Source organism: Xiphias gladius, chromosome 19 (assembly GCF_016859285.1).
Source record: "Xiphias gladius isolate SHS-SW01 ecotype Sanya breed wild chromosome 19, ASM1685928v1, whole genome shotgun sequence".
NCBI classification, from domain to species: Eukaryota; Metazoa; Chordata; class Actinopteri; order Istiophoriformes; family Xiphiidae; genus Xiphias; species Xiphias gladius.
In genome coordinates, this window is record NC_053418.1 from 29358711 (window position 1) to 29374804 (window position 16094).

The following is a 16094-nucleotide window of genomic DNA, read 5'->3' on the forward strand; positions in this document are numbered from 1 at the left end:
GAGAAATCAACATAACGTAAGGTCTTAGTAAGGTGTTGTTCCACCGGAACAGCTTCACTGATGCTTGTTAGATTCTCCAAGTGTGCGGAACTCTAAAGGAAGGACGGAACACCATTCTTCACTTGGTATTTGGATGATGGTGGTGGAGAGTGCTGCCTAACAAGCCCATCCATTACGTGTTCAGATGAGCTGCGATCTGGTGACTGTGAAGGACATAACGTATGATTCGCATCATTTTTATACTCAGCAAACCATTCAGTGACCCCTTGTGCCATGTAGAGGGGGGTACTGGCATCCCAGGAGAGACCACTCTCATCAAGATAGATATTTTTAATCATAGGATAAAGGGTTTCACTCTTAACTGTATGAAGCATCTGCATCTTTGCTATGTTTCTCCACTCATCTATTCAGGTTTTTCCTTTAATTTGTTAACTATCTGTATACAGTATTCCTACATTTCCAAGACCATGTGTTTTTAGTTTGTATGGCCCTAACCATGCCAGTCTAGATGTTGTGCTTTACCCACTGATTATTATAGTGAAAGACCAGTGTATGACATGACCTCCTGAGATAACAGCAGTTTCTGTGTTTCCACTGTAATCCACAGGGAAGAACACTCCCGTGGAGACTCATAGAACATGGCTTTCTCTCAGATCAATACACTGTCATCATAAGCGACCTAGTAGCACAGTGTTGTTTCCTTTATCTAAAGCGAAACACATGCATGTTTAAAACACAAACAAAATGCTATTACTGAACTTTTAAACTACCTTTCACAAAATACAAAATGAAATAAATTATTTTATCCACTGTATTTGTGATATATTAACTAAGGCTGAGGCTAAGATTGAGTTTTGAAAGGTGCATTTTAGATAAGGGATAGTTAAGTACTTCGAACAGACCACAAAATATGAGGGAATGGTACAAATTAATTACTTAACAGGAATATAGCAGAATGTGTTTTCTGATTTGTGTCTTTGTATGAAATTGAATCCTGTGCAAATCTATCAGAAATCAAGTTTGATTTCACCAAATTGAAAATGAATATTCCAGGAGGAAAACAAAGCCAAAGGTCATGGTTTTGTCCTGAAAAGTCATTTTGCTAGGCCTAGAGGTTAACATTTGCCTAGCCTTGTAACTACCTCATAAGCAATGATCACGAGCTGAGTTTTATCTTTGTCTATTCTTGTGCAGATTCCACCGGCTCCCCAGGGTGTGACCAGTGCCTCCCCCATTACAGTGGCCCGCAGTGTGACAAGTGCAGTGCCGGCTTCTACAAAACATCTGGGGCTTGTGTTCCATGTGACTGTAGTGGGAATGCAGACCCTCAGGGCCCCGCCCAGCTCTGTCACCCTGACACTGGCCACTGCTTCCGCTGCATCAACAACACCACCGGCCCCCAGTGCCAGCTCTGTGCTCCTGCATACATAGGGGATGCCCGAGCACGTAACTGCACCCGTCCAAGTAAGACTGAACCCCATCATACTGTTTCATTAGCTACTTACCTGTTCACACAGTAGGGCACTGGTTCAACAGCTCAGAAAACAAATAAGAAAAATAATAGATCTTTGACCCGTCATAACAGGAAAAGCACAATTATACTATATACTAATATAATCTACAATGGCTCTATTCCATTACAGTGTCCCACTAAGCTATGGCTTTAAACCAGCATGCCCAATATTAGGGTCATGGAACTGGCAAAACACTGACACAGCTGAGAGAAAGATCAGTAGATTATGTAATAGCTTCTCCCCTAGCAGATTTAATGCATTTATTATTAGATCTACTTATTTATTTTTTGATAAATTAGATTTTTGTTCAAAATAATTCATTTTAGGAAGAGGTTCTTTCTCTCTACATTTTGCTTAAAAACAAAGCTTGAATATTTCCAATACTTCACAAAAACTGAAATAAGTAAAAAAACAGTTTGTTGGGGTCTAGAGCAGAGTTTTGCAGTGTGAATTTTTCTCACAGCAGAAATTTTAATAGTTTTAATATTTTGAGTTTCCAAAGTCTGAGTGTGAAATCTCTGCTCCATAGCATCCTCAAAGAAGGACATCATGGAATAAAAAAGTAGTGTCCATGGCATGTACATTCTGCAACAATCCCACCATGTAATGTATTGCATTTAATAGGTGTGAAAATTAATGTCTTGCGAACCTTCACCTGTCAGTGATGATGCAAAATGACTATAATTAATAAGTGTCTGAAATCTCAAATTAATGCTCACTGTAAACTACTGTGTGTCTATTAAATAGGGAGTATTGAACAAGTGATTTTGGATAAAGCTTAAAAATCATTTAAACTGGTGTGTTGTGTTCTTAACTTGCAGTTTGATTGACATTGGCAAACACTTTGGATAATCAAATTCACATACATTAATTTCCAGCATACTAACTACACTCTCAACATTAGTATATATTGTGTTCGTTGTAGTATTAGTATATATTATGGAATTAGGACACAGGGATACAGTATACAGTACAATCAGTTCTGGTTCTTTTTAAATGCCAATAGCTAACTTGGTCTTAAATTTAGTCAGTGATTAAGGGATGTTTGTCTACTTTTGGAACAAAACTCTTGATTTATCTTTGGGACTAGAGTGTATACATTCAATCCAAATGTACAATCTACAGCTAACTAGTCACTGGCACGAAAACACAACCCCACCACCAAGCAGAGGACATGCTGGAGGGAGGATAGTCACTGAAAATCATTACTTACAAGATTATAATTGTAAAAAAAAAAGAAAAGAAAAAAGAATGCAGTAAAAGGTAGTTATATCTCTTTGCCACTAGGTGTCACAAGTTACTTTTATTATACATCAACAACCTGGAGTCTACCCCAGCACTGTTACTTATTCATTATTTACAGGCCATCATTGAATTGGACTAAAAAAACTTGTGAATTTATCAAAGTTGTGAAGTAAAATCTTTAGATATTCACTAATGTTTTCATTGCTTTTCTCTTGTCAGCACCCCAGCCTATTCCCACACCAGCAGATACAGCCACAACACAGCCCCCCACATCAAGTACATCCTCCCCTTCCATATATACCACAAGCACCACTTTGACCACCACTGCAGCAAGAGGCGTCCCAGCCTCCACATCTAGCAGCAACACAAGCACTGCACTGACCACCACTGCCACCAGCCAGGCCCTCCTGACCAGCCTGCGCAGCCCCACTGACAACACCACAGCAGCCCTGACAGAAGTCTCCTGGACACAGTTCAACATCATCATCCTGGCTGTCATCATTCTGGTGGTGCTGCTGCTGCTGGGCTTTGTTGGAGGCGTGTACACCTACCGGGAGTACCAGAACCGCAAGCTCAATGCTCCTTTCTGGACCATAGAACTGAAAGAGGACAACATCAGCTTCAGCAGCTACCACGACAGCATCCCCAACGCTGACGTGTCAGGCCTGCTGGAGGACGAGACCAACGAGGTGGCACCCAACGGCCAGCTGGCACTGACTACACAGGGCAACTGCTACAAGGCTTAGCACTCCATCCATCCCCAAGATGGACACCCAGATTTACAGATGACACAAAGCTGCTGGAAAGTACCAAATCCAAAGCTCCTTCATGTATGACTGCTTATTGTTACCCTGCTCAGCTATGACACTTCACAACACTTGGCAAACTGACAGTGCGATCAAGCAGATATGATCAAAGATATGAAAGAATTTCCACTTGAAACTTTTTCCTTTTTTGATATGATTTTGTGTGGAATGGGTGATCAGTGAAAAGGATCCAAAGAAATAAGGGTGTTGTTTATATTTTGCCTGAGAAGGCATTAATGTGCAGATTAGTTAGGTAATTGGCATCTCATGAGACAGGTGCAAAGCATATACCTGTTAGAGAACACCAGTTAGAGAACTTACAGGAGCCTAACATTTCAGATATTTTCTAAAATGGACTTTTGACTGTTTAAGTTATAACTGGATCACGTGGAACAGTGATCTTAAAATGAGACAATGATTGTTATTTAATTAATTTTTATTCAGTTCTTATTTATTGGTCAACATTTCATCCTTGGGAAGAAATTTTACATGTAAGATGTGTTTATTCATGGTGTTTTATCTTATGTGCTGTCGAATGATAATTTGAATTACCCAGTATGTTCTTATGTATAGTTTATGTATTTTGGAGAGTCATAAGGGAAGATGAGGGCTGCTGGCACAAATATTTTAACAACCTCATCTTTTGTTTATACCTTCCTTTTTGTTAAAGTGTGCCAGCTCACCTGAAGTATCTAAGAGGAGTGTTTCTTTTAAAGATACTACAACTACCATGTATAAACTCTCACATTTGGCACTACTGCAGGTCTTGCGTAAACTGCCATAATCTGCTCGTAATCTAATCTGCTCTTTGCTGCCTACCTCAGCAAAAGTTGAAAAAAACCATTTGAAAAATGCTTCACACATGTGTATGTAGAGGTTTGGTTCTGTGACTCAGTCTCAGATGTTAGGACCATTTGATGTCTAAAACATAAGAGTATTGTAATGATACTGTTGTTACCAGCCTGCACATTGTAAAAAATCCTCAGCCTACTGGTCATTGTTATCGTACTGTCAAGTTGCATCAGCTAGAACAGTGAGTTGCTGTACAATCAATGCACTTGAAGGCTTCACACCTGATCCTGGACATGGATCCTGTGTTTTCTGTGTTGTTTAGGTTGCCATTGGTTGGGTGTGCTTCTTTTAACCATTGTGAATGAGTAAAGCGAATTATGGAACTAACTCCTCAGGTACTGGCTCCTTCCCTAATGTGATCACTGTAAATATGATTACTGTACAGATGAATGTGAATAGTAACACTAATGTACAGGTAGAATACTGTGTGTACACTCAACAAGCCCCCAACCTTTCACTCTTTCACTCTTTATTTTTATTTCTTATTATCAGTGGACTTGGCCATATATGCAACTGCAGGACTAAAAAGCACCACCCAGAATTTAGAACAAAGAATTAAATGATGTAAATAATACACCAACGTCGGAGCTAACTCTCAAATAAAAATTGGTTTAACTCTTGTCTTTGCATTTCTCACATATCTTTAATTTAAGTCACTGCCACATTTTAAAAATCCCCTCTAGAGGTGTTTGAAGACACATAGAGATATTCTGCTTGGAGTAACAATTGTTCCTGATGTTTTTTTTTTCCCAAAAATTTTTTATTTCTTAAAAAAATGTTAAAATTACATCTACTTCTTCTCACTCATTGGAAAAAAAAAACAGAGTTTATGAATATGTAAATGTTCATTTCAAACATTTAACAGCTGGACACAAGATGTCTACTCTATTGTAAAGTCCATTCTAAGGGCTCATGAACTCGAGGTTTCAAGCTCCTCCATTCATACTTGTGTTAAGTTGCGAGGTTTAAAGTGATCAAAGAGAACTTTTCCCCTTACAGCAGATGAATGTGAAAACAAGTTGCATTAAGCAAGAGACATTTTTGAGTGGTGGGGGGCTTTAAAATAATGATGTATTAGTTATTTTCTCATCTACACTGATTCTGCAGATTTTTAAATCTCACATGTTGCCCCTCTCCTGTTTACACCTTATTTTATGCAGAACAAGGTTTACATTTACAGGCTGACCGCTGTTAAATTCTTTGCCATTACTTGGCCATCGCTCACGATCACCATTGCCCATGATCTCCCCTTCTCAGTCACAACTGCAGGCTTTACTCATTATTCTGATAACCCAACCTTTTAATGTGACATCCAGCCTGTTACCCAACTGAATGGTGTGTGATTCACCGTTTGAGGCACACACACCTTGTTGCTGTTGATGCCATGCTATTAAACTGCAGAAGGGACCATGCATACTTTTTTTGTTAATATTACAGCATTTCTGTTTCCAATGTGGTCTAAATTTTCTGGCCAGTTGTACAACTAATACTGGAGGAATATTGGCTTATTTCAATTTTTTTTTTTTTTTTTTTTTGGGGACTTGCCAAGGTGTTGTGAGTTTGAGAATGACGTTCCTTTCAAGAGCATTGAGGATAGGTTTTATAGTAATAGACACTTACCTCTACACAATGCAAATGTATTATTTAATGTATTAATACATTTCATGCCAAATATACTAAACAAATATCTGTCATAGAGGTTGAAGGTTGGTTTGATAGAATGTGTGAGTAATGTAGAGAGAGAAGCCTCTAGCTTTTTCAGGTATGAACGTATGAAGAAGATGATATTTAACTTCCAATCCAGTTATATTATAGATAGATATAGTTAAATCTGCTGTCTGGGGAGGCAGCGGAGGCAGTCTAACTTTATCTCACAATTTGTTTGTCTCTTATCATGGTTGTCACAGGTTGTTTTTTTGCCTGATGGTAAATACTTCTCCAAACCCAAAGCCATGTTTATGGAGTAGAGATTTGAAAGATTTGCCAGACTTACTAGTTGTTGTTGACAGTCAAGAGGTGTGTGGTTCTTTTTGTCACAGTTCTTTTTTGATGATGTAAACTACAGTTTTTTATGTTTGTTATACCAGATTTTGTGATAGACTGCTAATGTATTGCTACATTGTATAATTTTATGTTTTTGTCACTGCTGCTTCTCCAGTTGATGCTATTTGACCTTAATATTGCATAATGTTCTTTGGAAATATGTCATGAAAATGTTGTGTCATACTGCTTAAAGCTGTAACATGCTGCTGCTATGCATTTATTATGATGACTAGCCCATGTGGCTGCAATGACAGCCAAATTGGAAGTAATGTTTTTAATGACTTCTTTCAGCTACAGATTAATTCAACATTTTCGCTTTGACAGCTATGAAGTTTACAGTGTTGGGGTTTTTTTTGTTGTTGTTGTTTTTTTGTCTGGACAGTCCCCATTAATAAGAAGTGGATCTAGGGGCAGGGACTGATAGTTTGATGTTATATTGGCTGATTACACTCTTCATTAACAACAAAGACAGTAATGTAGTCTAGTTACCCTATGTATCTGTGTTACTAATGGTGGCTCTTCCCCTCCCTCACCGAGTAGCTGAAAAGTGAGGGATAGGCTATGTCACGTCGTGATATGGGACAGTAAAAACTTCTCCAAAGTTAGTTTCCCTTTCTTTGTCCTTTGTTGTGTTTTGGGTGTGCATCTGCTATTCGAGCCAAGATGATCAAAACTATTTCGAGTGGGAGTATAGGAGCTGTTGCGGGCCATATTGTGTCTCATGCTGAAGATGAAGACTACAGACGTTTGTCTGTAGTCTATGGAAAACTAACCTCAGAAAGAGGAAGTTCGTGTTTGAATCTCGAAACTCAGTGAAACTCGGTTAAATCGAGACTCCCTACCAGTGCAGTGGTTTTCAACGTGGGCGACACCACGCTGATAAATGGAGACGTTGGATGGGAGCCGGCGACTGATCCGTGAATGGGAAACCATCGGCATGGAGGAAGACGACAGCTGCTGCTGCTGCTGCGAGAGGGAGGCAGGACTTCATCGGCAAAACACTTTGATTCAGCTTCTCCGCCAGAAAGAGTCACGATTACAGCGAATGGCTCGGTTTTTAGCCGTGGCGCTCCTTCTACTGGTTTTAGCTGCTCTGGCTTTACTGGTCACGGTTGTACTTAAAGGGCGAGGTCATCAGTCACCGGACAGCCAGGTAACATTTATACTCCTGAATATTCCGTGGTCCTTCAGTTAACAGGCGCTGTAGTTGCTAATGGCTGGCCAAAAATATTATTGTTTTTAAATTACTTATGTACAACATACTGAGGCATCTGATTATTAATTTCTAGTTTATTAAACCATGCAACTTGTCGATACCTCATTGAATGTGCTGCTATATACAGCAGAAAAACGCTGCTAATAGAAAATCGTTCAGATATTTACGTTCTTTAAGTTTTCTAAGCAGGTCGAAGTTTATTTCCTGTTGCGGTGTTTGCTAAAGTTAGCTAATAGCTGGATCAAAGTGCTCTGGCAACGGAAGTTTCATGAAATGATCCATGGTTTCTGAGCCATTTTCTCAGCCACACGCGCATTAAAGCGAAGCAGGTGTTCACTAAGCTGTGTGCGCGTGCTTGCTCGCAACTTCTGCTCACGCAAACCTTTTTTGCTTTGTGTTGACAAAAATGCAGTTACGGCAGTACAAAGTAAGCACTATTACCTATCCACAAGAGATTGACACGATTTTTTTTCTTAAGCGCTTTTAATAAGTTTTAAAATAGAGTTGGAGAACGACAAGATAAAGCGAAGGAAGAGGATTAGGGCCACATGGGAAAAAATTATTTGTGGAAAAAAATTGAATTATCAGAATTCTGAGGGGGGAAATTGTAGTTTATTAGGTGGTGATGATGATGTGAAAAGGATGAATGAGACTCCGCCGACACCGTCTGGATTGCATATAAAGGTTTATTACAAAGAAGTACAGCGTCAAATCAAACATCTGCAGATCTGCTTGTGAGAGGGTATGAACCACTCTCCAACTCAGTCTTGACCACCGACTCTTAAATAAGGCAGTTGTCTTCCTAAGACACGTCACCAAAATATGTTTTAGTCATAAAGTTTTACCTCCCTTTTCGGATTGCGAGGCCCCCTCTGAGTCCCCCCTTTCTAGGGCCTCTATGATAACACATAAATCTATTTCTGCATATTTAAACCATATACCTCAAAAATAAAAGAAAAAAGTCAGACCTCCGAGTTTAAAGTCTTTAAAGTCCGAATTTTGACTTTAATTACATCTTTAAAGTCAGAATTCTGAAAAAATGTTTCAAAAAGTTCGCACGTGGCCCTAATTTTTCACAAAGCTATCTTGTCATTTTTGTTGGTTTCATTGTTTAGTAACAATACACTTTTCCCAATTCTTCTTTGCCTAATGCAATTCAGGCAGGTTGTATGCAGCAAGGCATAATGATGCCCGCTTCCATAATGAGCCATTTCTGCCAGTTTAAAAAAGATAATTGGCCGAAAATAACTTAATATTGGTCCTCCAAAAAGTGCTTAAAGGGAAAGAGACACTCCCCACATGTTAGTTTCTCATTAGACTATGGCTTCTTTTCTATGCTCTATTAGCCTACCTCACTGGCATGGGCTGCCAGGACATTTGCCTCTGATTTACATTTAGCTGGCCTTGTCCTAGTTAGAACAATGTAATCCTTCCTCCTACTAAAGCATTTTGGTTTTCCCCACAACAAGACATTCGCACTGTACTTTAGTACTGTATATGACCACTTTATGCCTCAGACACAGCATGTGTTTCCTGGAGCCAAATTAGCCTGTGCATAATACTGTACATGTACTGTAAATTTAAATCCTTAGTTAGTTTCTTACCAGCCTATAGATATTGTTGTATTCCATAATAATGTTATGTTAATATTGTTCTGCTCCTGCAGTAGTTCAATCGAGTAGTAACAATATTTAAATACACTGTTGTTAGGTCACATGTGTTTAAATATTATACTTTATAATTTGCATTTATTGTATTGTAGTAGGTATTTTTGTCTGTGTTGTTGTAATTTCTTGTTTCATGACATTAGTTATAATAAATGTTGCTAAGAAAGTGTTTGTTTCCTTACAGCCCATGAAGCAGCCTGACAGCCATTCATCAGGTAAATATCTTGTTCAATCATCTAGTGAGATTACAGGCTGTCTGGATTTCAGGCCAGGAAAGAGAAATTGGGCTAGTAAAAGTGTAAAAGCAATCATTCATCGATGTGTAAATCATCAATTTTTTACCTCTCTTGAAGGTGTCAGCGTCAAACAGCAGCAGTTTATGGACTTCAAAAATCCAAGCGCCATGTTAACAGGTAAAACATTTGTGCATTAGTGCAAGGTTTTTTGCAAGATTAGGGTTTTACTGTAGAAAGGCAATAATGTTTGGTTCCCACTAGGATTGTATAGGCTAAAAATATACCTGCTAATTTTACTGCAACTTCTATTATAAGAAACTAGAAAAACAATTGTGCAGTAAATACAGGAAACCAGTTTCAAAATATACAACAAAGACTGTAATTGTCTATAAATGTTGGTGTTACATAACATATGGTGTTACATATGTAAACTAAATGAACCTATCGATTATAATATTTTGCATTTTGAACTATGTAATCATACTATACAGACTGTATTAGTTTGTCTATGTTGCACGCATAGGCTGTAATACAGAGAGCTTGGATTCTTTTGACTGGGGTCACAAAGAAGACTTAAAAAAGCTTGCCAAGGAAAATGCTCTGCCACAAGTATACTGTAAGAGTTATGAATCATCTCACACTGGACCAGTGACTTTCAGTAATGCGGCTTATGATTCACAACTGGTCACACAGTAGAAAGCTGCAGCTCTCCTATCAGGAGCATTTTTTGCTTTGACCCACACCTGATAAATGGAGACAGTCTTGAAGAAAACAAAACAGACAGATCATAATAGTGATCAAAAGATGTGACCATCTTTTGGCACAGTCATAAAAATAGACAGGAAAAAAGGTTGCTTCTACAATCCCCAGAAGTTAATTTTTTTTCCAACATTCTGTTTGTTTTTGCCTACATGTCTGTCTTTACCCCTTGTTTGATAGTGAGGACAAGTGATGGTGAGTGGTTACAATGAAACCACTGGAGGAAGTAAGGAGAAAGGAAATGAAAGGAAAGGAAAGGAGTTAATGAAAAGATACAGTGGCATGGAAAAGTTTGGGCACCCCTGGTCAAAATTTTGGTCTGTAAAAGCTGAAGATGAAGAGATGATGGCTTCTACAACAGGATAACGATGCTAAACACCTCAAAATCCACAATGGACTCCCTCAAGAGGTGCAAGTTGAAGTTTGACCATGGCCCTCGCAGTCCCCCGACCTAAACATCATTGAAAATCTGTCGATAGACCTCAAAAGAGCAGTGCATGGAAGACAGCCAAAAATCTCACAGAACTAGCAGCCTTTTGCAAGGTAGAATTGGTGAAAATCCCCCAAACAAGAAATGAAAGACAGCTGTGATGCTTACCAAAGGGGGGGTTAGGAAGTATGTACCATGCAGGGTGCCCAAACTTTTGTTTTTGTCCCTTTTCCTTTCCTTTTTTTGTTATTTTGAAATGTGTAAAAGATGGAAATAAAAAAGGACACACACACACACAATATATATATATATATATATATATAATCTAATTTTTGTCTTTCTGCTCTTATCCTAAGCTCCAGATGGCAGTAACATTGATGGGGAATACCTTCAATGGGAGAGTAAGAAAGGAAATGCCCACTGTCATGGAGGTTTCAACTACTCTGGTGGGAACCTTGTGGTGCCAAGAAACGGCATCTACAGAGTCTTCCTGCAGATCACCTATGAGAGTAAGCTCGGCCCTAAGTGCGATCGAGATGTTAGACTCACCATCAACGTGTTTCGTATCGCGGATAGTTACAATGACAATGTGCTTATCCTGTCATCATTCGACACAGTGAGTTGCAGCATGGAGCATTGGCGTAAAACCCTCTATACAGCTGGCTCATTTTCCCTGGAGGCTAACAGTAGACTACGCGTGAAATCAGCGCACTCTGAACATATTGTTAACCAAGAAGACCTAGTGTTCTTTGGTGCTGAACTTCTGCCTCAGTAATCTGATCAGACAGTTAGAAACACCTAAATTAATAATGATGTTGATTGCACCTTCCACTTCATTAAAACTTAAGAGAGGAAGCCAGTATAGTTATGGTTTCCTTCTACTATTACAGCTAATGAAAAGTCTAAACCCACAGATGAATTTGCAACAGCAAGAAGCTACTAGTATCTGTTCGAAAGCAGGTTTGCTTTATCTCATTGAAAATATTAGCTGCTAACTCATTAATAACAGCTCACAGAGACATACTGCTGCCTTAGCAATTATTCTACTATGATACATCATCTCAGAAAGTTTGTATATTTCCTAAGAACATCCCTAACATTTGTAACTCCATAGCCTTTTGACAAAATAAGCACTGCCAACTGTAATAAATATATCATAACTTATATGTTTGGAATAAAAATAGGCGTTTTGTCATGATCTTTAGTGCAGAAACAATTAGTCATTTAAGTGATCACCAGAAAATGAATCAACTATTTTGAAAAAAGGAGTTTATTAATCAAGAAAAAAATAATTCAATCTTCTTATAGGTGAAAATCTGTGTTTTATAACATTGAATATGATTCTGATTCACAGTAGAATGTGAACCTTGGGTTCTGAAAATAGTGATGGGCCTTTTAAAGTATTTTCTGACATTTTAAAGAGTAAAAAAATCAGTAAACCAAAAGATAATGGACAGATTGATCTGCCGTCTTGACAATGGCACAAGAAAAAATAGAAAAGGTTTATTCCCTTGGGAGCATGAAAGTGCTCAGATATATCATGGCAATGTGGTTATCAGATTTTAATATTAATTGTTTACAACTGAAAAATTCAGAGGGTCACCTTAACCATTAGGTTTCATTCTCTGGGGAATATGAAATTCCACAGCTTATTTTGCAGAATTCCTAATGTTAGTTTTGTGCTGTTGTTGGGGCTATAAAGGCCTTGTTTTGGAGAGATATCCTGCTCTAAAATGTTGGACAGACTCCAGATTGATCAAATCATGCCATATTTGTTAGGCCACCATCCTTGAGTTTTTCCCCACTTTTAAAGACTACTGTACTGTACCAAGCATGGCTGTGTTGTTATATATGTAGGACTCCAGGGAATAAATGACTCCAAATGCAGTCATTAAAACATGTTGATGTTGGCCTGTGTCCAACCAATAAGCAAACATCGCCACAGCCCAAAATGTTGTCCAACTAACACTAAATGAATTAGCCTTTCGAACGGTCTTCCTAGCACATAGAGCCGTGAAGACAGGAAATACTGTAAGACCAAATCCAAAGCCTGAGTGGGAAGGCTGTAATGATATTTATAGAGTAGCATTCAAGGACAGACTGTCTTGAGGAACATGGGCAGAAAGATAATTAGCCAGATATGATGACACATGAATTTGTGAATGAAAGGACCTTTGACAGCATGGGAAAGCAGAAGTGATGGGAAGGATTAGAGCTAGAGAAAATAGCAGAAAATCAGCAGAGGAATAAAGGCAAAAATATTTTTGTCATCTGGCCAGCCCATTAGTCATTTTATTGTAAAGTTGTAGAATCTAAAGAGTCACAGATTTTGGTGTAACACTTGTATCATTAGTATTAAGTGAAGTCAAGCAATTGGTCATTTTTACTATAGTACCATGTAAATTTTATCTCACAAGCATGTTCTTATCTGAATCTGTCGGACAACATTGGTTATTTAGAAGACATCATTATTGTAATTTGAATAAACAGTCCAGAGGAAGTGTGTAAGCCTCTCTGGTTAGTAATAGCATAAAGGCTGAATCATTCTGTGTTATTATTTGTACATGCGTTACAATGTGTTGTTATACACAACTCAGTGGGTTTGATAAGCAAGGTTTGAAAGAGTAGTGAACAGTGCAGAGTTACTGGCAGACTATCATACGTAAACCCAGCCCTTGCCCACACAGTCCTGCTGCCATGGTAACATGTTTGTGGTATCAATCAATCAACATCACAGAGGACCTGATATGGTCATCACACATCTCCACCGTGGTAAAGAAAGCTTAGAAATAACTGTACTTCTTAGGGAAACTTAATGAAGCTAAATTCCCATGCCGAGTTCTTGTTAACTTTTACAGAGGAGTAATAGAAAACATTCTAACTGGCAACATCACAAACTGGCATGGGATGTGCACAGCCCAGGGCAGGAAGGTTCTGCAGCGGTTGATTAAAACCGCCCAGAACATCACTGGTACCCATCTACCACTCGGTGATGGTACTGATCAATGATGCTGATCATTAGTGATATCGGTGAGGAGAGGTGCCTGTGCAGAGACTAAAGGATATTAAAAGACAATACCCACCCCAACTACAGCCTGTTCATCCTGCTGCCATCTAGCAAATGGTACAGAGGTATCCGTGCTGCACCACCAGAGCAGTTTCTTTTCTCAGGCTGTGAGACAACTGAACTCATCCCCCACGCTCCACCATGAAAATAGTTTTATTTTTATGACGTGATTATTTATTCCTTCATTTACATAACTTTTGTTTTTGTAAGTAGCATAGAGGGACTACATCTGACTACATCTTCATTATACAATCTTGTATCACATAATGATTAAATTGAATCTGTACAGTCTGTCTAATCGTGTTAAACACCTCTAACAAAAAAGTTATACTTCTTTTTTATGCTTTGAAGTTTGAGTTGGCCTTTCCAGTGCCACCATAAATGTGTTTTCAAGAAATGTGGTAAATCATGTTGCATTCAAAACTATGTATAATCACATTTAAAACCGCAATATGTTCACATGAGCAGTGTGCACTTCACCCAAACATGCTGTCAGTCTTAAGGGGTAATGGTGTAAACAGGAGGATTTTTCCAATCCAGGAAAGGGCAAATTTTACACTCAATTCATTGATAGTGTATTACACCTGTTGTAAAACTTACCTATTAAAAAGAATGTGCTGGAAATGAAAAACACATGAAAGTGCATGCAATGTGGAGAAAACCTATACCAAAGATCTGTCAGCTCTGTCTGAGAGATGATGGCTCAGAGCTGGTTGCATGTCTGACTCAAGATGCTGGAGGAACTTTAGAATACTCTGCTGTAAATGTGGTGATGGATTACAAAGGGATCATTATACCAATGCTGTATTTGTGTTTGAATGAATTTGACTTTTTTCACCATGGGGTTCATTGTAAACTGATAAAAATATATGGAAAGGGTTTTTCTCTTTGTTTGTTTGTTTGTTTTAATTGTAAAGCTCTGTTGTACATGTATGCCTATATAAACCTATGTAACAAGTCTAAACGTGTGGGGGGGGTTTGTTTTGTTTTTTAAAATTTAATTATTTAATTCATTGCTTGGGCACTATTTTCTCTGAGTTGGTGCTATGCAAATTGACTTTTTTCCTACTTTGAAAGAAATGATCACATATAATTTGTGAATTTTTATATTTGTAATTGTGTATGTTCTACTAAAAGAAAAATCTATTTAAAAAACTTTAATGACAAAATACTAAGCTATATCCTTCTGTCAGTGGGGAGTAAAATGTGTGAGTAAATTTTTTTGCCTTAATTCTTGAGGCATTCCCCCAATATCCCAAATGTTTTTCATTCTAGTTGCTCGGTTTGGGGATTTTGATTTTGTTCCCAAGAGCCAAACTTCTCCACAGTTGAAGTTGAAGAAAACCATAAGTCAGAGAAACAGGAGAGTAAATGGCTTCATTATTTTCATGTTGTCAGTTCATATTATCCCTTGTCCTGACAAAACCATTCCTGGATGACAGAGGGAAGATTTCTAGTGTTTAGTAGCACCTACCGTACGACAACCCTTGTTATTATACTCAGTAGTCACTGTGGGTCAACAGCCTGTTTATAGTCATAACATTGTTGCAGTATGGTTTCCCGTAGGCAGTTCACAGTTCCTGAGCAGATTTTGGGCAACCCATGACCACTTACTCATCAATATGAATCACATTCTGGAATTTTTTTTTTTTTTTTTTTTTTTAAACTTTGTTCCGCCTATCCTGGCTGCTTATTAAGCTTTTGCTCACAGTCATGGAATTTTCCTTTGGATATTCAGGATGTTTGGTCTTTCCAAGTGGCCTATTGGGCAAGCTGAGGGACTTGTATTTCATTGTATTGCCAAGCTCGGTACTTTAAGAAGCTGTGTACCTTGGTGTCAATTGATTTGCTATTCTGAAATGAGAATGGGAAAACGAAAAACGGGTCAGAAATAGAACCTTTTTCCATTTAAGTTTGTCCTCAAATTTATGTTTTTTTCTTATTACAGATTTTCATGTAATGAGTCAAACGCAAAAAATCCAGTTTCCATTACTACAAAATGTAAGATTAGGGGGGTTTTAAATGATCTTTTAAATGATGTTTGTAATCATAAGGTGAACCCTTTCATGGACATCCTTAACAAGATTATGTTTACCTAATTCTTTTCTAGACTGACCTTCCCCTACCCAAAACACACAAAGTAACCAATTTTGTATAATCAGAATATTTAATAAAATTCCAAAGTCACTGAACAACAACAAAAAGTGCTTTATATACTGGAATAAAAAAATACAGACATAAAATGTACACTTGACACAT

At 38.1% G+C, this 16094-nt stretch overlaps 2 protein-coding genes across 2 annotated transcripts in view; both read left to right on the forward strand.

Annotated features, from left to right (window-relative positions):
- si:ch211-158d24.2 (multiple epidermal growth factor-like domains protein 9) overlaps positions 1-5141 on the forward strand; it is a 38462-nt gene extending 33321 nt beyond the window's left edge. The window contains exons 5-6 of the mRNA XM_040155058.1: positions 1195-1464; positions 2979-5141. Coding sequence (XP_040010992.1) covers positions 1195-1464; positions 2979-3505 — 797 coding nt within the window. The 3' untranslated portion in view covers positions 3506-5141. The remainder of the gene's footprint in view (positions 1-1194; positions 1465-2978) is intronic.
- Positions 5142-7206: 2065 nt separating this feature from the next.
- Positions 7207-14889, forward strand: LOC120805141 (tumor necrosis factor ligand superfamily member 15-like). Its single transcript, XM_040155059.1, has 4 exons — positions 7207-7613; positions 9528-9558; positions 9697-9756; positions 11125-14889. Exons 1-4 carry the CDS (start codon positions 7344-7346, stop codon positions 11541-11543), a joined length of 780 nt encoding a protein of 259 aa, XP_040010993.1. The 5' UTR covers positions 7207-7343; the 3' UTR covers positions 11544-14889.
- Positions 14890-16094: the final 1205 nt, after the last annotated feature.

Bases quoted from the DNA above. Each gene is read 5' to 3' on its own strand.
- LOC120805141 (XM_040155059.1), top strand. From the start codon at position 7,344: ATGGAGACGTTGGATGGGAGCCGGCGACTGATCCGTGAATGGGAAACC. The intron at 7,614-9,527 runs GTAACATTTATA...GTTTCCTTACAG, and splicing joins ATCAGTCACCGGACAGCCAG to CCCATGAAGCAGCCTGACAG. The intron at 9,757-11,124 runs GTAAAACATTTG...TCTTATCCTAAG, and splicing joins TCCAAGCGCCATGTTAACAG to CTCCAGATGGCAGTAACATT.